The following is a 24,807-nucleotide window of genomic DNA, read 5'->3' on the forward strand; positions in this document are numbered from 1 at the left end:
TTTCTGGATAACTCGCTTACAGATAACAAACACATGACTGAGATACATAAAGAACCACCTCACCTTTAAAAACTCTATTTACAAACCATCTATTACGGAGTTATTTGGCAGACCCCCCATAGAGTCCCATGTAGAATATCACTGATGTTCTCTGTGTGTCGTTAACAAAATGTTCAGCCTATTTCCAATCATTGTGACTCATACTCAATGCAGTGGATTTCCCATGTCTTTCCCACTCTACTCAGTCTTTCAGTTTTCCAGCCCAATTAATGAAATAAAATGAGAACATTTTAAGCCTTGAGAGTTCACAAGGATGTGTCATACAAGTAGGCACATTGCTGCTCTTCCTTGGCACATTACATAAACACTTTCAGGACTTTCATAGAGTGATAGTAGCTTCTCTTAAATGAAATCAGTACCCATTCATTCTGCAGTTTTTGAATTGGTTCCAATACCCACCAATTAACCTTAGCTACTATGTACACTCACGGACACAGTTCTTCTCTCCCACAGGTGTTAAAGTGCCCAAAAATACCTACCCCTTCACTTTCGTTGGAAGGGGAAAACATTGTTTACTTCCTTGTTTTCTGACAAGTCACGCAATTGCCCTCCCCACCCCTAATTTGCATATGCAAATTAGGATTCAGACTCGGTTCGGCTGGGCAGAAAGATTCGGCTGAATCCTGCTGAAAAAGGCCGAATCCTGGATTTGGTGCATCCCTAAGCCTCAGTTAAAGAGATGACCTGGTGAGCCTGCTGGTTGCCATTGTACAAGTAGACACATAGAAAATCCACAGCCCTCATCATAAATCATTGATGTATTTAGATATTTATTACAAGGCTGCACAAAACCTTCTATCATAAACTGCAACTGATCTATTACTAATTAGCCATGCAGGATGTGGAATTTCCTTGTGCCTGGATTTAAAGGGGAAAGGAAGCAACTCTTACTTTTTACTACTGGTGTTTTCCTATATTCTAATGCCAGAGTTTCTCCTGCTGGAGAGCTTTGGATTGCTCTGCACATTTTATCTTCTTAGTAGAAAAGCCTGTAAGGAGATATGAATGATTAACTAGTGGACAGAGAGAGAGGCCTGAAGAGGAAATGATTAATAAGCAGGTTCATTGAGAGCTCAGTGCAGCTTAACCCACGCAGCACCAAATGAAACAGGCTAAAAGCACAAACAACATTCAGATTTCATTTAATTATGAACCTCTCTGTTCCATTTCTGTGGGGCACAGTCATCTAAGCTAGAGATGTTGAACTGACACCTCTCAGAGGGTTATGTACATTATAGTTGCACAACATCTGAACTGATCAATGAAAACATACTTTTCTGTTTGGGGAAAACAAACCCATTTACATTGAGCTCCTAACTTAGCAGGCGACTACATTAAAGGGATTCTTTCATGAAATGACACTGTTTACACTGCAAATAATTCACTGTACAATATAAAATGTCATTCCTGAAGCAGCAAGTGTATTTAGTTGTAATATTGGTGTGTAGGTGCATCTCAGCTCATTTTGCCTGGTCATGTGATTTCAGAAAGAGCCAGCACTTTAGGATGGAACTGCTTTCTGGCAGCCTGTTGTTTCTCCTACTCAATGTAACTGAATGTGTCTCAGTGAGACATGGGTTTTTACTATTGAGTGTTGTTCTTAGATCTACCAGGCAGCTGTTATCTTGTGTTAGGGAGCTGCTATCTGGTTACCTTCCCATTGTTCTGTTGTTAGGCTGCTGGGGAAGGGAGGGGGGTGATATCACTCCAACTTGCAGTACAGCAGTAAAGAGTGACTGAAGTTTATCAGAGCACAAATCACATGACTGGGAGCAGCTGGGAAACTGACAATATGTCTAGCCCCATGTCAGATTTCAAAATTGAATATAAAAAAAATCTGTTTGCTCTTTTGAGAAACGGATTTCAGTGCAGAATTCTGCTGGAGCAGCACTATTAACTGATGTGTTTAAAAAACAACAAAAAAACATTCCCATGACAGTATCCCTTTAAGACATTGCAGGAAGATGAAAGTCCAAGATGCTTTGCTTTTGCCCTAGAGAAGGAGCACACGCAAGGTTTCGGCTTTTGTCAATGAGGCAGAATCTCTGTGTACACATGGCATTGTTACGTCATGCTGTTCTGGGAATGACAAAGCTGGATTCTGGTAGTATTTTAGTAATGTGTGCTGCAGAGTGTGGAATAATGTGTATAGTAAAGCATAGAATACATGCAGTAAAACTTTGGGGGTTATTTATTAAATTCCAAATGCTAAAAAATCTAAAAAAAAAAAAAAGTTTTTTTAACTATAAAATACACATTTTTAGTGGAAAAAAACTAGAATTTTTCGAGATTTATTATACCCAGAGGATGCAAAAAGTCAGAATCTGAAAATATCCCACCTTCAACCCATCGAGGTCCTGTAGAAGTCAATGACAGAGGTCCTATTTGGAATTTGAAGATATTATGGTGTGCGATGGGTTTTGTACGATAGTCGGAACATTTCAGCCGATTTCATAAAAAAATTGGACCTTTTGGGTGTCAAAGACAAAAAAATTTGATTTTTTGCTCATCAATCCGAGAAAGTTGAGGTTTTTGTGCGACAGTCGGGTTTTTCCCAATTCAAGTTTTTTTTTAATGATAAATAAGGGTAAATCGTGGGTTCTAGTTTGGTAGGACTTTTTTTATTTAAAACATCAGAAAAATTAGGATTTTGATAAATAACTCTTTAGACTAGGGCCACATGGCACACATTCTCTGCTGCCCCACTGCTCCCCTACTCTTTTGCAGGTACAGCAGATTTTGGTGCAAAATGTTCAGTTTCGGTGTAGAAATCCACTGCGTCTGCCTGTGGAGATAATGATTTGGGGTGCAGGCAGCAGGGGCAATGAAGTTATAGTTTGCATAGTGGATTGAAATGTTCCTGTGTTTATACTTGTTAGGAGTTTTGTTCCACATTGTAAGGGGTTTAAAGGGATACTGTCATGAGAAAAAAAATTTTTTTTCAAAACGCATCAGTTAATAGTGCTGCTCCAGCAGAATTCTGCACTGAATCCATTTCTCAAAAGAGCAAACAGATTTTTTTTATATTCAATTTTGAAATCTGACATGGGGCTAGACATTTTGTCAGTTTCCCAGCTGCCCCTGGTCATGTGACTTGTGCCTGCACTTTAGGAGAGAAATGCTTTCTGGCAGGCTGCTGTTTTTCCTTCTCAATGTAACTGAATGTGTCTCAGTGGGACCTGGATTTTACTATTGAGTGTTGTTCTTAGATCTACCAGGCAGCTGTTATCTTGTGTTAGGGAGCTGTTATCTGGTTTCCTTCCCATTGTTCTGTTGTTTGGCTACTGGGGGGGGGGGGGGAAGGGAGGGGGGTGATATCACTTCAACTTGCAGTACAGCATTAAAGAGTGATTGAAGTTTATCAGAGCACAAGTCACATGACTTGGGGCAGCTGGGAAATTGACAAAATGTCTAGCCCCATGTCAGATTTCAAAATTGAATATAAAAAAATCTGTTTGCTGTTTTGAGAAATGGATTTCAGTGCAGAATTCTGCTGGAGCAGCACTATTAACTGATTCATTTTGAAAAAATGTTTTTTCCATGACATTATCCCTTTAAGCAGAATTAAATCCTATTAAGAGAAATGCCCAATTTTGGCCTGACTGCATTTGCACCCAAATGTGCATTTTTGTCTGCCTATCACCAGCAGTTGGAAAATACAAGCAGATTATACTCCCCCTTGTGCCATAAGCTCAAATAACAAACATAACTGTCAGCCATTCTAAATATTGCACCGCTGTGCTGCCCGCAGGTATTGTGTAGTTACACAGGTACAGGTTGGATGCAGTCACAAGTTAAGATGGCCATAGACGTAGAGATCCGCTCATTTGGCGATGTGGGCGATATTGGGCTGATCTGATCGTGGGCACTATGGCCCAATGATCGGATCATAATGCATCCAATATGGGCGGTCGGATGTGGGACCGCATAAATGCACAGATGCAGTCGCAATCCGGCAGGATTTTTCAACCTGCCCGATCGAGATCTGGTCGACTTTCGGGCAGACATCGATTGGGAAAGCCTTCGGATGGCTCACACATGGGCCAATAAACTGCCACCTCAGTCTGTCGGCAGCTTTTATTGGCCCATGTACGGGGGTCTTTACTTATATAATGCTAATTCCACACTAATGGAGGTGCACCCACAGAATGCTCTACAGGCAGCAAGACAAATAGATTGACACAAATAGCTATAGATACACTGCAACACACACACTATGTGATACAGCTGCTGGGATGTACAGCACAGGCAATGGACAGTGTGATATAAAGAAAAAATAATGTACACGTCATTTGGCAAATAAAATACTAAATGACCCACAAAGACACGATTACGGAACAGAAAATGAGTCCATTCTCGGTACAGACATCAGACCAGTATGAGAAATAAAATGGCACATGAGCCTTGGATGAGATAGAGAGGAACGTGCATGACCCTCTCACACAAAGTTGCACAGTACGTATAGTTATCAGATAGGGTGTAATATGAATAGATGAGCTGCAAGATACACAACAACTGTGACACAATGAGACATGCTAGGAACAAATCAGAACAATATTTTATATATTATAAGGTGGCAGCCTTTAAAACGGATCCGTCCTGTATTGCACCGTGTCTAGCTGGTGCCACATTGTTGTCCTTATGGTTCAAATATTTCCTAATAATTTATACTGTAATCTCTTGTGAGCATGGCCATCATTTTATTCTGTAATGATTGTAATAAATTCATATAATACACAAAAGCCATGAATATCTTGTAAATTATATCCTTATAAACGGTGAGTAGTGATGTCATCAGTTATAAACGGTGAGTAGTGATGTAATTTCTGTCACATGACTTACTAAAATGTGTGTATTATAATTAATAAAGTACCCCCAGTTGTAAAATATGAGGATATTATAAGTTACCTTGGAGTTCCATGACCTGTATAAAAACACTCGGCCTTCGGCCTCGTGTTTTTATGTGGTCATGAAACTCCTCGGTAACTTATAATATCCTTATATTTTACAAGAGGGGGTACTTTATTCACTATATAAAGCACTCCATATAAATAAATGATGAACTTAAAGGAGAAGGAAAGGCTAAAATTAAGTAAGCTTTATCAGAAAGGTCTATATAAATACTCCAGTAACCCTCAAAGTAATGTTGCTCTGAGTCCTCTGTCAAAGAAACACCACGTTTCTTTCCTTCTATTGTGTACTCATGGGCTTCTGTATCAGACTTCCTGTTTTCAGCTTAAACCTCCAGGGCACGGCCTTGAGCATGCTCAGTTTGCTCCTCTCCCCCTCCCTCCTCCCATCCCTGCTGTAATCTGAGCTCAGAGCTGTAAGTGAGCAGGGAGAGACTCAGGCAGGAAGTGATGTCACACCAGGCTTATATGGCAGCTTCTATCCTAAACAAACAGAGTCAGTGTCTAGAGCTGTTTACTCAGGTATGGTAAAGCATTCTGCAAAATAAATATAGTGTTATAGCTTGCACTATTGTGGCTAATCTATTGGCAATAAACTGTCTTGGAACTTTCCTTCTCCTTTAAGTATGGGCTAATTAAAAATGTTCCACTCAGAGCACCCAAACCCCCCATTGTGCCATATTGTGAGGTTTGGTCTGAATACCTCTTTTTTTCTCCATGATACTCCTGAAAGCCTAACGTTAATGGTAACTGAAGTGAATGTGTTTTCTGTGCTAGATAACCTGCAATGTCGTCATGTATCTGTGCCTTGTTGTGAGCTGAAGGGTCCCTCGAACAATTGTTGGACCTCAAAGGGAAACTTGATCCAAACAAAAGTAAGAAAAGCACTACAATAAACAATCTGCCAGATGCAAAACTGTACATTGTGTATAAGAAAAAAAAATCAGATGCTATTAGAGAAGACAATAGAAAAGGTCAACATGTATATGCAGCTTACACAGCCCTTTATTTCTGCTCAGTGCCTTGGCCTAAAATAGCTGTAGAATACATAACTATAGTACCTGCAACATGACTGCAGGTAACTCGCAATTCACAAAGCTGAAAAAAGAGGGATAAGCTAAAGTCTAAAGAGACATCCTGTCATGTAAATATGAATGACACCTATTGTGACTTACTAAGAAAGTCCAAGCTATTTAGAGGCAAAGCTGTGTTGTATGAAACTAAACCAATTGCTAAGTATGAAGCATAGGCATTAAATCAGTGATCATCACAGGTCCTTTTTGCAGGTGCATCCACCCAGCATTTTTACTCACTGGTAGAGTCCTGCATGGGTCCAGCTGGGCAGACGCGCTAGGCAAGATCCAAACCCGGACCCACTGTCCCTCTGTAAATCCCACCTCTTCCTGCTCCCAAAACCCACCCGCAGTACCTTCATTTTAGGCCCGACCCGGGACCCACGAAAACTGGAAGTGATGTGACTCCCTTTTATAAAATATGAGAATGTTAGAAGTTCTCTAGGATTTCCATGACTTTTATAAAAGCACTTTACATTATATCCTTACTGACTTCTTATATCCTTATCTTTTACATTAGGGGGTTTATTATTTCCTATAGAATCCAACTGACTTCTTATATCCTTATATTTTACATTAAGGGGTTAATTATTTCCTATATAATCCGATTTACTTCTTATATCCTTATATTTTACATTAAGGGGTTAATTATTTCCTATATAATCCAATTGACTTCTTATATCCTTATATTTTACATTAGGTGGTTAATTATTACCTCTATAATCCAATTGACTTCTTATATCCTTATATTTTACATTAAGGGGTTAATTATTCCCTATATTATCCAACTGACTTCTTATACTGTATCCTTATATTTTACATTAGGCAGTTAATTATTTCCTATAGAATCCATCTGACTTCTTATATCCTTATATTTTACATTAGGGAGTTAATTATTTCCTATATTATCCAACTGACTTCTTATATCCTTATATTTTACATTAAGGGGTTAATTATTTCCTATATAATCCAATTGATTTCTTATATCCTTATATTTTACATTAAGGGGTTAATTATTTCCTATATAATCCAACTAACTTCTTATATCCCTATATTTTACATTAGGGAGTTAATTATTTCCTATATTATCCAACTGACTTCTTATATCTTTATATTTTACATTAAGGGGTTAATTATTTCCTATATAATCCAATTGACTTCTTATATCCTTATATTTTACATTAGGGGGTTAATTATTTCCTATAGAATCCAACTGACTTCTTATATCCCTATATTTTACATTAGGGAGTTAATTATTTCCTATATTATCCAACTGACTTCTTATATCCTTATATTTTACATTAAGGGGTTAATTATTTCCTATATAATCCAATTGATTTCTTATATCCTTATATTTTACATTAGGGGGTTAATTATTACCTCTATAATCCAATTGACTTCTTATATCCTTATATTTTACATTAAGGGGTTAATTATTCCCTATATTATCCAACTGACTTCTTATACTGTATCCTTATATTTTACATTAGGCAGTTAATTATTTCCTATAGAATCCATCTGACTTCTTATATCCTTATATTTTACATTAGGGAGTTAATTATTTCCTATATTATCCAACTGACTTCTTATATCCTTATATTTTACATTAAGGGGTTAATTATTTCCTATATAATCCAATTGATTTCTTATATCCTTATATTTTACATTAAGGGGTTAATTATTTCCTATATAATCCAACTAACTTCTTATATCCCTATATTTTACATTAGGGAGTTAATTATTTCCTATATTATCCAACTGACTTCTTATATCCTTATATTTTACATTAAGGGGTAAAAATTTTTCTATATAATCCAATTGACTTCTTATATCCTTAGGGCACTTACAGACGAGCGTTTGAAGCTGCGCTCCCCTGCGTTTTATGCATTCAGCCGCAGGGGAGTGCAGGAGTAGACGCATTCGGTTTTTTTCAATGGGGCTGTACTCACACAGGCGCACGTAGGTGCCGAACGCAGGTTGAGACGCAACATGCTGCATTTTCCCTGTTTCATTTGTTTTTCTCTTTAAAAATAGAAATCTGTGGGGCACAATCTGGTATAGTACATTTTCTTTAAGTGATTTTTTTAGGGGAATGTTGGCGGGTATTATGTGTAATATCTTTACTGAACGTAGTTATTTTCTATTTGTGTCATAAATGGCTCCATGCGTAAAGGTTGTTTCCAGTAACGTGGGCACATGGACTCAGTGGAGTGCTGCACTTTTGGAATGGAGATTGTATGTTCTAATGTGGAGTTACATAAAGAGCCCAATACGCAATATGTTGGCGCTATATAAATACATGTTAATAAATAATAAAAGGAGAACCATGCAAGCTTCTGAAACAACCATATTATCTGGATATTGATTCTTAAAAATAAGATAAACATTTCCTTCCTACCCTAGCAGTTTTTATGTTGGACTTTAAACTAACAGGTTTTATAACCTTAGGCCTCAGAGACACCCAGCATTTGATGTTTTAAGACTATCCTCAAGCAAGGTCATAACGACTCGCCCTTTCTTTAATCCTCCTGTGCACATATAAGGCATTTCTCTAAACCTGCACTGCTGGACCTCACCAAAAACTTCTGTTCTTCTGATGCTGCTCTAGGGAACACTTTATCACTGTGGTTTATTGTGGTTTAGTTGACCAGAAGCACATGGTTGAGTCCTAATTGCATGATGAAAGCATGGTTGCATGAAACTGCCACATATAAATCCTCTGTATTATTTACATAACCCCTCAAGTGTCAGCGAGGTCCCTGGTGATTCAGCAGCTGGCACATTAAGGTGTTGAGCTAAAAACTCGAATCCACCAATGAGCTTGGACAACAGTTAATCATTCTTGACTTGAAAGAATCCCTACCTACAAATTGCGTGCTTCAATTATAAAGGGGTCTCTACTGGGGTTTCATTTAGTTTTAAAAGCAACAAGAGTATTTGAAACTAAAATAAATTAATTAATCGCTGAAAAACACAGTAATTTAAAGTAAAAATGCTAAATTTTTAAGGTACAATCAAGTAGGGTATTATATTATTCAAACAATAAAACTCAGTCATTTATCCTTTATTTAAAACCTGGATGAACCCATCATCTCTCATCTCCTTTCTTCTCCTTATTTCTCTTTTTCTAAATCATTCCTTCTCTTTCTGTTTTTTTTTTGTTTCTTTGTTTTTTTTCTCTTCTCACTTCACTGCTCCTCTGTCCTTTGTTGTATGTTTGTTATAAAACGTAAAAAGCAATAAGAAAATCTTACAAAAAGTAGGGTTCTATAATATACTGGCGTATAGTATATAGCGCTTAGAACATGAGAGTGATGATTGCCTTCCAAAGGTGGCCATAGGCGTAGATATCCGCTCGTTTGGCGACTTTCTTTTATGAATCTTTCCTGAATGCAGTTTTTAATGCTAACTGGTTGTTGGGGTTATGGGGTCAATCAACGAAATAACTAATATTGAGGCTGCATCTTTATAGTTATATTTTTGGTTCACTAGATTCCATGTCCTGTTTATCTTTTACTCTTAATTCTAATTCGCTGCCTGGTTGTTAGAGTAAATGGGAACCACATAACTGTTGAAATTCCGAACTGGAGAGCTGCAGAAACAAAGGTGACGTTGCAAAATCTATAGCAGTTATTAAATGAAGACCGATAGCAATTTGTCTTAGAGCAGAGACACACGGGCAGATTCGGGAAGATTAGTCGCTTCGGGGAGATTAGTCGCTTCGGAAAACGAAGCGCTCCAAGTGCCACCCCGCCGGTGTTTAGAATACTATTGTCTACCTCATACCTGAATGCAGTCATGCATATGTTTGGCACAAAGGTATTCATGGTGGTGCTAATGTTTTCTACACCTTCACAACAGCAGGGGGTCTCACTATGTGGTTTTTCCATCACTGTTAGGTGTTGCAATAGGAAAAAAAGACACTTTAGTGAGGGACCCTTAATTACCACCTCCAAACCAGAAGTTAGACAACCGAGTATTCTTCTCACAGCCTTATGGAAAAGTCAAGACTTGTGCATTTTATTCTCTTCAGTTAGCGTCTTCTAAAAAGCATTCAAACATGAAATAAACATAATAGGATTGTTTTGGCCCCACTATGGATTCATGCGGCTTAGTTTTTATACCTACAATGTACTGTATTATAATTACAGAGAAAAAACAACGACATCAGAAATGAAGAATTAAATTGGCAAAAGCTTGGCATTAACAGTCTAAAACTGCATTTCTTAGTGAAATAGAACTCAATAGGAAATTTTGTAGGTTTTCGGATAATAGACCCCTTTCCTGTACTTTATAGATTGTTGCAGCTGTTTCACCTTTATTATTATTATTATCATTATTATTAATGTATTATTGACCAGTTCAGACTAAAGCAATGTGTGGATTCAACTCCAGCAGACCTTCCATTAAAGAGCCTTTCAGAATTGAGCATATTCCATTCAGGCCCACTAGTAAGTCAGTTTAGCATCATCTGCCACCATTTATTTAGCTTTTGGAGAGTAAAAAGTTTTGCTTTACCGATATATAAAGGATGCAATCTGATGTAACCAATGGTTTGGGATATCGTAGCATTTTCAGTTGCAGAATCTGATCCACTTCTGCCTTGCAGTGTTGAGGTCCTGGATTCAATTCAGATTTTTATCACTATCTGCACGGAGTTTGTATGTTATCCTTGTGTCTCCGTTGGTTTCTTCTAGGGAATCTAAACTACCTGGGAGCGTTTTTAACAAGATATCGTATCGCTTGCTTCTGAGCACTGATCAACACAAAGGAGTCGTGCTAATATCTAATTGGCTTTATTAAAATAAAAAAACTCGGAAGAAGTGCAGAGTATATAGGCACGAAACACGTTTGTTTTCACCCACTGCTGTACTTTTGATATTAATAAAGTCAATTCAGATATTAGCACGACTCCTCTGTGTTGATCAGCGCTCAGAAGCGAGCGATACAATGTCTTGTTAAAGTCGGAGAGAAGTGTATCTCGCTAGAGCAGCGATCACGAGGAGACGCGCTGCGGGGTGAGCTCTGCCATCTCCACACCACGGTCTGTCGGATACCTGGGAGCGTTTGATCAGATTTTGTAGGCCAGACTATCTGACAATATCGTGTCATGCAGCAGCATAATATATATTGTGGCATATTACAAAATCTGATCCTTATGCTGTAATGTAAAATGCAATCAGATAAAGTCAGATGATGTATTTTCTTCATGCATTTACATCCGTCCGTCAATATTTCAATGGGGAAAAAAAGTCTTCCCGATTTTATCTTGTCGGATGCAATGCAGCGGTTCCTTCCAACAGTCGTCTTGTGTCAGATGGCAAATATTTTATCAGACTTTAATATTAGTGTTTAATATTAGTATTTGATTTTAATATTAATATTAGTGTTGAACTGCATCCAACTTTATATTCAACCTCATCCTACAAAATCTCCCATGTGGCTTAGTCCTTAAGTTGGTTAAAACCCTGACATTAAATTACCAAAAGCTTGGTATCAATGTCTAAAAATGTCTAAAAAAAAAATGATTGTAAGTCTACATCAGTTACATATTTTGGTTTTGATCCCCTTTAGAGCCAGAGCAAGAGTATCAACAGAGACATTGGAATTGGCTTATAGCCTAAAATATTGTTGATATCTCCTGCTAGATGTAGTTTAAGGAGCCATATAAATATAAAGATAGAAATAGCATTATTTGGATCCTGTTTCACGTGAATATACAGTATTTCCTTTTTTATTGTTATCCCTTAACAGACGGGATCCTTTGCTAGTGGCTAAAACCAAACAATAGGGGCGTGGCAGATAGCATTGGGTGGAGCAGTGATCTTCGGGGTGGGCATGATGACATCAGAGGAAGGCACAATGATGTCGTTGAGTTATGATGCTGGCTCAGGGTTATTACGTCACATATATGCAAATGGATGAATTTCTGTCCAGTTTTCCCAATCTTTTAAGTAGGACAGAAAGTTTTGAACAGACAGTCCTTTGACAAACTGAGATATCCAGTTGAAACCCACTTGGCTGGAAACCCTACCTCTATCTTTCTTTTCTGTCTGATGAGTAAGACCAACCCTTTAACTACAGGTATGGGATCTAGTATACAGAAATCAGTTATCCAGAAAGATCTGAAATACAGACATGATCATTTGACTTGATTTGATCAATGTAACTGAATGTGTCTCAGTGGGACCTGGATTTTACTATTGAGTGTTGTTCTTAGATCTACCAGGCAGCTGTTATCTTGTGTTAGGGAGCTGCTATCTGGTTACCTTCCCATTGTTCTGTTGTTAGGCTGCTGGGGGGGGGTGATATCACTCCAACTTGCAGTACAGCAGTAAAGAGTGATTGAAGTTTATCAGAGCACAAGTCACATGACTTGGGGCAGCTAGGAAATTGACAAAATGTCTAGCCCCATGTCAGATTTCAAAATTGAATATAAAAAAATCTGTTTGCTCTTTTGAGAAATGGATTTCAGTGCAGAATTCTGCTGGGGCAGCACAATTAACTGATTTATTTTGAAAAAAAATTTTTTTCCCATGACAGTATCCCTTTAATAATAAGAAATGAACTGCTCTTCATAATAACTCAGCCATGTCAAGGTGAGTATCTTGGTATTTAATTGGTTTTCATTTGGCCAGATTATTGTTCGGTTTTCACAAGGCTGAAAACCGAACATAAAGTTGAGACCCGAACAGGAAAAACCCAACTGTTCAGATCAAAACCAAACAGGTGGCAACTCTAGATATGAAGCTCGGCTTTTTCTCACAATGTGTGTGTGATCTTTATGACCACTCGAGGGCACAGACACGTGTAAGGTCATTGCAATGAAAGGGAGATGGGCCTCTAGACAGGGCATTAGGCTTACTTATTGTTTCTAAATATCTGAGGACTTTATGAAACACATTTTAGTCTGTGGTGGCATTGATAGCCTTAGTACCCACAGTGCCACAAGTCTACAACACCCAACAATCCTCATATAAATAGGAGGGATACTGAGAGGTCATTTGCATTCACCCTGGAGCCTGTTAAAACTACAATTTCTTCTTGTTGTGTCCTTGGCATGAGTAGAGAACATGGACTGTCTTTGTTGTAAGGAGATCTCATTTGTCTGAAAGGGTAGTCTCACTCGCTACACTGGATTGTCTTGTTTGTCTGTTGGGCATGTCTCAGTTGAAAGAGTGGTGTCTCATTTCTCTGAGTCTCTCTTTGTACAATGGCTACTTGTTTCTCCTGTTGATGGTCTTGCTTATTAGAATGTGCCATTCCTTAGGGAAAGAAGTCCTATTCAGTGCAGGGTTGTCTCACTTTCTCCGATGGTCGTCTCAAAATAATGTTTTCTTGTCTGTTTAGAAGGTATTTTCAGTGAGAAATAACTCGAGCCTCAAGGGTGTCTCTCTAGGTTTGCTTCTACTGAAACAAATGTAGCTTTACAGAGGATGTCCGAGCAGGGCACTTCTCTACATGGAACAATATATAATATAATATAATACTTTAAAAAGGAAAACCTATAAGTGCAATCTCTTCTCATGTCATATATAGAACCCACAGGGCCAGTAAACCAAAGTATTCAGGCCTCCAAAGTCTGGCCTGGACTAGAACTAATCTGAACACAACATCAAATTAATCGCATAGTCAACTGTCATTTTCCAATTGGGAAATGAAACAAGAAAGGGTGCCAGAGCAAAATTCATACCTCTAATACCCAATTATACTCATCCCAATACTGAGACAGTGAAACCTCAATTTTACATCCCCTGGTTTTAACTTTTCCCTTATTTTACATTGTTTAATTGTGGTCCAGCCTATGCATAATACAGGTATGGGATCTGTTATGCAAAAACCCGGTGTCCAGAAATCTTAAAATTATCGAAAGGTCGTCTCCCATAGAATCCATTTTATCCAAATAATACACATTTTTTACAATTTCTTTTTACTTTGTAATAATAAAACAGTCTCTTGTACTTGATACAAACTAAGATATTAATCTTAACAGGGAAAAGTCACATGGGGGGGTCCGTTATCCGGAAATCTGTTATCCAGAAAGTTCTGAATTACGGAATGGATATTTTCTATCATAATCAAATAACCCAAATGTATATACAGTACCTTACCTCATATCAGAGTACAGGTATGGAGTCTGTTATCCGGAAACCAGAAAGCTACGAATTACGTAAAGGCTGTCTCCCATAGACTCCATGTTATCCAAATAATCAAAATTTTTTAAAAATAATTTCCTTTTACTGTGTAATAATAAAACAGTCGCTTGTACTTGATCCCAACTGAGATACAGTTAATCCTTATTAGAGGCAAAACCAGCCTAATGGGTTTATTTAATGTTTACATGATTTTCTAGTAGACTTAAGGTATGAAGATCTTAATTACAGAAAGATCCGTTATCTGGAAAACCCCAGGTTTTTGAGCATTCTGGATAACAGGTCCCATACCTGTACATTTCCCTGATTTTTACACTCTTCTGGATTTGACACCATTTTTGTGGTCCCCAGAAAAGCTTAAAATGGGGCTTCTATTGTAATTGTTATAAATGCAAGTTCTTTTATGATGTTTTTATAGTTCTGATGTTCTGCCTTGTACATGAACTGTACAAAAATCAACCTTTGTGTACAGAATGGTGCTGGGTTCCCTCAATTATGAGAGCCATACAAAATGTTTCCGTGTGCTCCACATTTTATTGCGTGAGCCGGTATTTTACAGGGAGTCCGTTTTTCCAATATGTCATGACATCACTAAGCAATGATAAAATGACATCACTATGCAGTATTTATGACTATATATATTTATTATTAACAAGAGATTTGCTTGTATTAAATATTTCATCTTAAATTAACAGTATAAGTGTACAACACACATATGAAATATCTTTGTAATCAAAAAACTATGAATAAATATGGCTGCTCTCTTGCTTGTGCAAATAACACATATATACTTGTGCCTCCATCTTTTGTAGTGACAGTTATGCACGAGTGCGAGCTGTGGTGATGACAAGGGATGACTCCAGTGGCGGTTGGCTACAACTTGGAGGTGGTGGGCTCAGCTCTGTTACTGTGGCTAAGACTCTGCAGCCGGGAGATGGCGGTGGCACGGAATTCCTAGTTCACGGAGAGAGACTCCGAGATAAGACGGTAAGAAAAATGGGGTGTCTGAGCCAAGCGATCACTGATGACCTTTTTTCAATGGGGGAAATTCACTAAAGGGCGAATTTTCACCTGCGAAGGCTTCGCCACACTTCTTGCCACTTCACCAACAGTGATGGGCAAATTTCTCCCGTTTTGAAGAAAAATTCACACAAGATTCATGAAACTTTGAAAAATTTGCGAAAAATCGGAAAGTTCCCGGGAAAAACGTGAAATTCAAAAGTTTTCGCTAAAAATCATGGAATTCGAACGGTTTCACTTAAAAATCGTGAAAGTCGACGGTTTCACAAAAAAATCGTGAAATTCTAACGTGTTAACTAAAATGCAACATTGATTGAAAATGAAATGGGAAAATTTTGCATGAAAAAATCGTGAAAATTGGAAATTGATGCCGGAGATTTATTCGCCGGCGGTGAAGTGTTTGAATTGGCTGAAAATTCGTGCCAGCCGAATTTATTCGCCCTACACTATTTGACAAACTTTAATTTGCTATCACTACTCTAATTCACTAAAATGCAAAGTTATGTCTTGGCAAAGTTTCACCATTGGTAAATACGATGAGCATTTCATAGTGAACTTTCGCTAATGTTCGCGACTTTGTTAGTCCACTTACTCTTAGGTCAATTTGAATAGGGCGGGTACATATAGGTCATATATACGTCTTTATTAGAGATGTTGGTGCAAATGCTTGAAGTGGCCACTTATTATTACACATGTCCAAGGAAGCAAAATAATGACAAAAGAGATCCTCTAATGATCCTCTAATGTCCTACGCATGAGCCCACCCTAAAACAAATGTGGCATGACCCTCAAATTGGTCAAAAAACAAATGTTAAAACAAAAATGTTTTAATAGCTATAACTAGGGATGCACCAAATCCACTTTTTTGAATTCGTCCGAACCCCCGAATCCTTCGGGAAAGATTTGGCCGAATACCGAACCGAATTCGAAGCCTAATTTGCATATGCAAATTAGGGGTGGGAAGGGGAAAACATTTTTTACTTCCTTGTTTTGTGACAAAAAGTCACGAAATTTTCCTCCCGCCCCTAATTTGCATATGCAAATTCTGATTTGATTTTGCCAGGCAGAAGGATTCGGCCGGATCCGAATCCTGCTGAAAAAGGCCGAATCCCGAACCGAATGCTGGATACGGCGCATCCCTAGTTATAACTTTTAAAGTCGATCCCGCTTTGAAATATGAAAAAACGCCAGCGTTTTTTTATAATTCTTATAACTTTTCGGCATAAAGGATATGATGTCACTGACATAATATTGAGGAGGATGTAACTTCATCTTATCAGTTCTGCAGGTCTAAGGTGGTGAAGGAAACTTTGGTGAATGTTCTGTAAAATTCGCACTTTAGTAAATTACGATCATTCGCCTGCGCGAATATTCGTCTGACGATAGGGCGCGGAACTGCGCTATGACTGTCTCTTTTGCTAGTGAATTGTCCTCTACGACTGTAAATTGGCGATGTCCCAGCAGATACGAATTGTCACTAGCGACAGCCACTGAATTTGCCCTGATGAGTCGTCGGTTTCAAATGTGCTAAATTGAAAAAATGAAAGGTAAATCTGTTTATTACACATTCACCTGTGGGCATGGGAGGATCCTTGTACTCACCTCAAGTTAATAAATGAGCGTATTCATAAACAGCTGAGCAGACAATTCATTGTGTCATTCATGCCACAGCTTTAGCCAATTCCCTTTGACAAAGTTCATCTTAATTTGCCAACAGTTCTGGCGCAAGTCCTGAGTAAACCTTGTGAAACAGCGCATGTAGCATGGATGCAATAATGAGCGATCTCTTCCGGAAAGGTTTTCTGGTGCAAGTAATTGCAGTTTAGTATATTTACTCCAATGCCTGTGCTGTGTATAATTGAGAAAGTATTTGTATCATTTCTTATGATAATGTGAGCACTCAGACCCCTGCATGAAATGCAGTTTTACCTTTAATTATGGCACCTCCCCACTGTCATGGGGGAAAAAAAACATCAGTTAATAGTGCTGCTCCAGCAGAATTCTGCACTGAAATCCGTTTCTCAAAAGAGCAAACAGATTTTTTTATATTCAATTTAGAAATCTGACATGGGGCTAGACATATTGTCAGTTTCCCAGCTGCTCCTGGTCATGTGACTTGTGCTCTGATAAACTTCAATCACTCTTTACTGCTGTACTGCAAGTTGGAGTGATATCACCCCCTTCCTTTTCCCCCCCCCAGCAGCCTAACAGAACAATGGGAAGGTAACCAGATAGCAGCTCCCTAACACAATATAACAGCTGCCTGGTAGATCTAAGAACAACACTCAATAGTAAAATCCAGGTCCCACTGAGACACATTCAGTTACATTGAGAAGGAAAAACAGCAGCCTGCCAGAAAGCATTTCTCTCTTAAAGTGCAGGCACAAGTCACATGACCAGGGGCAGTTGGGAAATTGACAATATGTCTAACCCCATGTCAGATTTCAAAATTGAATATAAAACAATCTGTTTGCTCTTTTGAGAAATGGATTTCAGTGCAGAATTCTGCTGGAGCAGCACTATTAACTGGTTCATTTTGGGAAAAAATTTTTTTTCCCATGACAGTATCCCTTTAAGAATCCGATTTAGACTATTCACCATCTAAAACGTACAATCAATTTGGAGTCATTTGGTGGACTTTTTTTTTTTTTTATTTTGGTGAAAAAGCTTGAATCAGATTCAAATTCAATTCGAGTTTGCAGGTTGATCCTATTCACCCAAATTTGAAAAAAAATAAATTTTTTAATAAATTTCGATTGTTTTTTTTTTCTTCCAAATTTCAAGTTCATGGGAGTGTTTATAAATTCCCATAAACTCTAAATTCGACCCTTGATAAATCCGCCCCTAATTAGTGTCAGTGAGGCAAAATAGAATTGTTTGGTGCTTTAGGAATGTAACAAATGGTTTTGTGGTGCGGATGTTACTCATGGATTTATTTATCTTCAGAGTGTTCAGAGTTCTATTTCTCTGTGTTGCTTTATGGCTGCCAGTATCACAAGCCTCAGTTTATCTCAGGGAACAATGCGTCCTTGGTCTCCATGCTTGTTGCCGAGTGCTTGTCTCCATGACAACAGTGAGCTGTCTCCGGCATAAAATAATGTGTGAAGAGAAGGAAACAGACTGTTAGTGGGAGAGTGCTGTAGGATCAGGCATGAATCAGCTCTCACTTTGTGGCATCGCTGTGCTGATGTGGGTGAATACTAAGAACAGGCCAGTGGGTGGCATTTCGCATTGCTGGGAAGGAAGGGAGTTGACACAGAGATGCTATAGGTGATGGCTGTATCCAAGGACATAAGTCCCCCTGTTATTGTTTATTTTAGGGAGTTATGTGCCTCTCCTATTCATGGGCAGATACTCTAAAATCTCCCCGAACTGCTTTCCTCTGCCGTCCCGACGGCTAGAATGAAAATCGCAGACGGGATGGAACTCGGAGCGCTTCGTTTTCCGAAGTCGCCCAAACTTTCCTCGTGAGGTGACTACAGAAAACGAAGCGCTCCGAGTTCCATCCCGCCGGCGATTTTCATTCTAGCCGAATCTGACCGTGTGTCTCAGCCCTAAAGGTTTTTATAACTTTAGAAAAAGCACTGGGGGATTTGCTTTAGGGATGCAACGAATTCAGGATTCGGTTCGAGATTCAGCCTTTTTCAGCAGAATTCGCAAATCCTTCTGCCCGGCCGAAACAAATCCAAACCCTAATTTGCATTTGCAAATTAGGGACGGGGAGGGAAATCACGTGACTTTGTCACAAAACAAGGAAGTAAAAACGTTTCCCCTTCCCACCCCTAATTTGCATATGCAAATTAGGATTCGGATTCAGTTCGGGATGCGGCTGAATCTTTCGCGAAGGATACGGGGGTTCAGCCAAATCCGAAATAGCTTACACACACACGCACACATACAGCCCATAAGAAATAGAGCCTTATGTTCAGTTGCCTTCTTTGACTGGTGGTGGTAATATCACCCAAATCCCCAGCATGACTATACAGATATTGGATCCGTTATCCAGGAATCTGTTATCCAGAAAGCTCTGCATTACGGAAATGCCTTCTCCCATAGACTCCATTTTATCCAAATACTCATGATCCCAACTAAGATATAATTAATCCTCATTGGAGGCAAAACCAGCCTATTGGCTTTATTTCATGTTTATATGATTTTCTAGTAGACGTAAGGCATGAAGATCCAAATTACAGAAAGATCCATTATATGTAAAACGTCAGATCCTGGATAACAGGTCCCATACCTGTACTTGATCCCAACTAAGATATAATTAATCCTCATTGGAGGCAAAACCAGCCTATTGGCTTTATTTCATGTTTATATGATTTTCTAAAGGGGTGGTTCACCTTCAAAGGATAAATAAACCTTTAAAAAGAGTGAATGTAAAATTGATGAGGGGGCTATTCTAAGCACTTTGCAATGTACATTCATTATTTATTATTTTTTCATTCCCAGATATTAAGGGATACATGTGCTGTTAATACGAATGAATTTTGTTACAACAGCGCCACCTGCTGGTCACCAGTCTGACCACCAAGGAATGACATTTTATATTGTACAGTGAATTATTTGCAATATGTTGGCGCTATATAAATACGTTAATAAAATAATAATTTAGAAATAAAAAACACATGGCAGAATCCCTTAAAGAAACAGGTCTGTCTGTAAATTCTTAACACAAGCGCCGTTGCACATTTTAGGAATTCTTCTTTTATCTCTGTTCCCTCCTGAGACCCAATGAGTGTGATGTGTATTTCATGTGGCCCCCAGTGCACACATTCCGCCATATTGTACCTTGTGTTCTGCATTCTTTCTCCAGCTGCTCACGTCTGGTCTTTTTCCAAGCAGATTTCCTATGGGAAATGTAATTATTCCGATACATGAGGCCTGGACATAAAATGGGTTAGAATTGAAGGGGTGCAGAATACAGTACAGGGAAGCAGAAGCAGTTTATTGTAGAACATGCGCAGGGTTGTTATTGTATGCTGCAAAATTTAGTTTATCAGACATAAAAAGTCACACCCTCAGTTAGGACATTAGCACATTTATTTTAGATCTCTTTAGACAAGCATGACAATGAAATACAGGATTTTGCCGGATGATAATGTAACCTGTGTAGTTAAGACCCGCATTATTTATGGAGCATATAATTGTATGTTTGTCTGCATTCATTTCAGAGCTTGAATGGTTCCATGAGATTTAAAGAAACATTAACACAGCTACAATATAAAGCTGATTGTGAGGCAACCAGACTATTCCGCTCTTGGCTGCAGACGTCAGTGGGGACATTGTTCCAATCCAGTAATTCAGCCAACAGACAGTTACTGTAAAGGAGGCCATATACGTTACAATTAAAAGATGTTTCCAAGAAAGATCGCTCATTTCAATATAGAGCTGAATGGTCAGATATACATATAGAAACAATAGAATTCTACCTGTATCTGACGATTCAGCACTAACAATGGCCCATGTTTGGGTCCCTTCAAAGGAGCACAATCAAAATTTTCTGCCCAGCCTGATCGACGAGCCCAATATCCAAGTCTTCTGCCGATATTGGTCGGCCCACCATATACGCAACGAATATCGTACAATATTATAGGTGCGTCCATGGCCATCTTTAATGGCTCCAATTTCAGATTTGAGCTTTCTGGCCCAGAAGCTGATGTTTTGAGCATCAGCTTCAGGGTGGTCATAGTGGATTTTCATTGGTCAAAACATTTAGATTGTAAACTCTTTTGGGTAGGGCCCTCTTGACCTCTTGTATTGGATTTTGGTTGCTCTGTACGTAATTTTGTATGTTCAGTGCATATACGCATTTATTGTACAGCACTGCGCAATATGTTGATGTTATATAAATTAATGTTATTATTATTATGTAACCCTAATTTGGTTACTGTTGCTTTAAATCGCAATTAACCCATGGCAATCCAGAGGCCCTGAGTCCCTTTTGCGTATGAAAAGTACTGGGAACTGGGACTTACAGCATAGTGCCTCCACCTATGGAACACTGAGGAGCACACCTCAGGCAATTTCCATTAGGACAAATAAAACACACAGTTGCAAATGAACAGATATAAACTTTATATAAAAGAGTAGTGAAATAACTTGGGCAATCTAATACACAATGCACTGGACATGTGGGACCTACCTAACTTACTATTAGGTACCAGATTGTTTCTCCAAAACAGTCATTTTTATTATCAAAATCCCCTGGAAGGGGTTAATGACCTCACAGTTCAGTTCAATTGAAATGTCCCTTCCCCAGAGCTCTTATACCCCAGGTAGTGTTAACTTTCCCCAAAAGTACCTCTCCCTTTGGAACTTAGCAGCTGCTCCTACGTAGCAGGGAAATGCACAAGACCTGTCTTCAAATTGGGGCCCCATGTTGGTATCCGTGCCAGTATCCTCCCTTGGGTGGCTCACTCACTGGGGTGCTCTCAGAGGCAGTCACACTGGAGATTACAGGCAGCTCTGCAGCAGAATCAAACTCACCAGTGGCACCTTTCTCCTTCTGAGTCTCTAGCAGTTTGGCAGGGGACAGGGTGGGCTCTCTCTGTACTTCTACAGATTCAACAGCTTGGACAGTCTCACAAGAACTGGTTCACTGAGTCAGATGTTTCCGTGTTGATTCTAGGTCTGTGACATCTCTTCTTTCCGCAGGTGGTCTTGGAATGTGTGCTCAGGAGGGATCTTGTCTACAACAAAGTTACCCCTACATTCCATCACTGGAGGATCGGAGACAAAAAGTTCGGCCTTACGTTCCAAAGTCCAGCGGACGCACGAGCTTTTGATAGAGGAATACGACGTGCCATTGAAGACCTGTCTCAAGGTAGTGTTGTGTTGAGGGACCCCAGAGGGCAAACAACCCTAAGCACAACTGCATCTGTTTCACTGCTGGGGCTGCTCATGCTAATTTTATTTTAGACGAGGCAAACAAGATGGCAGTTTGCACTGTGTAAACAGAAGAGCCAACACAACTTTAGGTGGAATTAATACGGATGTTAACATGATGTAAACAATTTTGTAATATGTCACAAGCTACTTGACTGAATTATAGTAATATAATAATGTCTGTGGGTCGTTGGGCACCCCATGGGGCTGTAACAGTTCATTGAGGACTCAGATTTTACCATAGTCCCTCTATCTCAGTGATCCCCAACCAGTAGCTCATGAGTAACATGTTACTCTCCAACCCCTTGGATGTTGCTCCCAGTGGCCTCAAAGCAGGAGATTATTTTTGAATTCCAGGCTTGGAGGCAAGTTTTAGTTGTATAAAAAAGTCCACTTAGGGGCCACCAATAGACAATTGCAGCCCATATTTTACACCCCTGGGAAATTTTTTCATGCTTATGTTGTGCACATTTGAATGTGGCTCACAGGTAAAAAAAAAGGTTGGGGACCCCTGCTGTAGCTGGACACCTGTGAACTGAAGATCATTGTTTTTCTGTTAAACTTCTGTTTTATTTTTGCATCAGCACAGGGTTTAAGTGAGTCGTACACATTATCTGCCCTATAGATATAAAGAGCAGTCCATGGATATATAGACCTTTACATAGTCTATGTTGGACACTGGTTGGGGATCACCAGTCATTTTACTCAGTATATGTCAGATTTGGGTGAGTGTTCCTCAGTATATAGTGTGTAATGCAGAAAGGGCTACTGGCCATGTACATCTTAATGTTTTGGTAGAATAAGAATTGCTTCACTTACTGAAATTCTCTCGTAGAACAGTTCAGTTGGCATAAATAGTTGGCATTAGAGAGCAAATGGGGTTTTCTTTTACTGGGCTTTATAGCTGCAATAAAGCTTCCCTTCACCCTCTTTAGGACATTAACAATGAGCGTTACTCTTTGTGCCAGTTTCCCCCAACATATTTTGAGGTTAATGCAGCGCGGCCTTGTTTCCCTGCCAGTCCCAAACCTGCTTCTGGAATAACAATGAGCTCTGTCTCTGCCCTCCAAAGCCATCTCCAACACAACTTCTTCCTTCTCCATTAGCTGAGCTGTCTGTGATTAATGACTGTGTATTCCCTTCCCATGATAAGCACATCGTACACTGATATACAGACAGTGAACCCCTCTGTAATGGTGTTAATTTATGGAGGTCATAAAATATCCAGTAGTTGCAAGTCTAAATCAACTGGACTTGCTGAGTAAGCTTGGAAAGCTCATTTGATGGCCGCTGTCCTTACAATGTTCTTTGTGCTGCTTGCAGGTTTACCCACATCTTGCCATGGAGAGTCAGACGTTTCTGAGGATGGACCCCAGGTATGTGCCCTCTTTTTAACCTTAAAGGGATACTGGCATGGGGCTAGACATATTGTCAATTTCCCAGCTGCCCCTGGTCATGTGACTTGTGCTCTGATAAACTTCAATCACTCTTTACTGCTGTACTGCAAGTTGGAATGATATCACCCCCTCCCTTTCCCCCCAGCAGCCAAACAAAAGAACAATGGGAAGGTAACCAGATAGCAGCTCCCTAACACAAGATAACAGCTGCCTGGTAGATCTAACAACAACACTCAACAGTAAAAACCCATGTCCCACTGAGACACATTCAGTTACATTGAGAAGGAAAAACAGCAGCCTGCCAGAAAGCATTTCTCTCCTAAAGTGCAGGCACAAGTCACATGACATGGGGCAGCTGGGAAATTGACAAAATGTCTAGCCCCATGTCAGATTTCAAAATTGAATATAAAAAAATCTGTTTGCTCTTTTGAGAAATGGATTTCAGTGCAGAATTCTGCTGGAGCAGCACTATTAACTGATGTGTTTTGAAAAAATTTTTTTTTCCCATGACAGTATCCCTTTAAACAAGAGGTCAGTCAGTGTCACAGTCTCACACAACCAACAGCCAAAAAAATGCATTGCTGTCACCTTGCATTGACATTAAAGGGTTTTATTTGATTTATTGTATTTTATTTATGTGCAGGTTGGCAGTGCGGGGACCATTTAAATTGATGTGCCTTGTATATACAGGGGTATATAGGTTTATAAGGTATAGGATCCGTTATCCGGAAACCCATAATCCAATTACGGAAAGGCCGTCTCTCATAGACTCCATTATAATCAAATAATCCCAATTTTTTTAAATTATTTCCTTTTTCTGTGTAATAATAAAACAGTATCTTGTACTTGATCCCAACTAAGATATAATTAATCCTTATTGGAAGCAAAACCAGCCTATTAGGAAAAATGTTTTCCACTTAAAGGGTTGTTCACCTTTAAAGGACAAGGAAAACCACCAAAGCATTTCATTGTCAATAGATTAGCCACAATATTGCAAGCTATAAGACTATATTTATTCTGCAGAATGCTTTACCATACCTGAGTAAACACTTCTAAAAGCTCTCTCTGTTTGTTTAGGATAGCAGATGCCATATTAGCTTGGTGTGACATCACTTCCTGCCTGAGTCTCTTCCTGATCACTCATAGCTCTGGGATCAGATTACAGAAGGGAGGGGGAGAGAGAAGCAAACTGGGCATGCTCAAGCCCTAGCCCTGGAGGTCCACATTCCCCTAGCAACCATGCATTGATATGAATTAGAGACAGGAGTATAAATAGGAGAGGCCTGAATTGAAAGACAAGTAA

At 39.1% G+C, this 24,807-nt stretch overlaps 1 protein-coding gene across 1 annotated transcript in view; it reads left to right on the top strand.

Moving 5' to 3' along the window:
• spred1.S (sprouty related, EVH1 domain containing 1 S homeolog) overlaps nt 1-24,807 on the top strand; it is a 46,237-nt gene that overhangs the window by 15,856 nt on the left and 5,574 nt on the right. The window contains exons 2-4 of the mRNA XM_041574660.1: nt 15,009-15,183; nt 21,877-22,045; nt 23,431-23,483. Of these exons, the coding sequence (XP_041430594.1) occupies nt 15,009-15,183; nt 21,877-22,045; nt 23,431-23,483 (397 nt within the window). The remainder of the gene's footprint in view (nt 1-15,008; nt 15,184-21,876; nt 22,046-23,430; nt 23,484-24,807) is intronic.

Source organism: Xenopus laevis, chromosome 8S, assembly GCF_017654675.1.
Source record: "Xenopus laevis strain J_2021 chromosome 8S, Xenopus_laevis_v10.1, whole genome shotgun sequence".
In the NCBI taxonomy this organism is placed as follows: Eukaryota; Metazoa; Chordata; class Amphibia; order Anura; family Pipidae; genus Xenopus; species Xenopus laevis.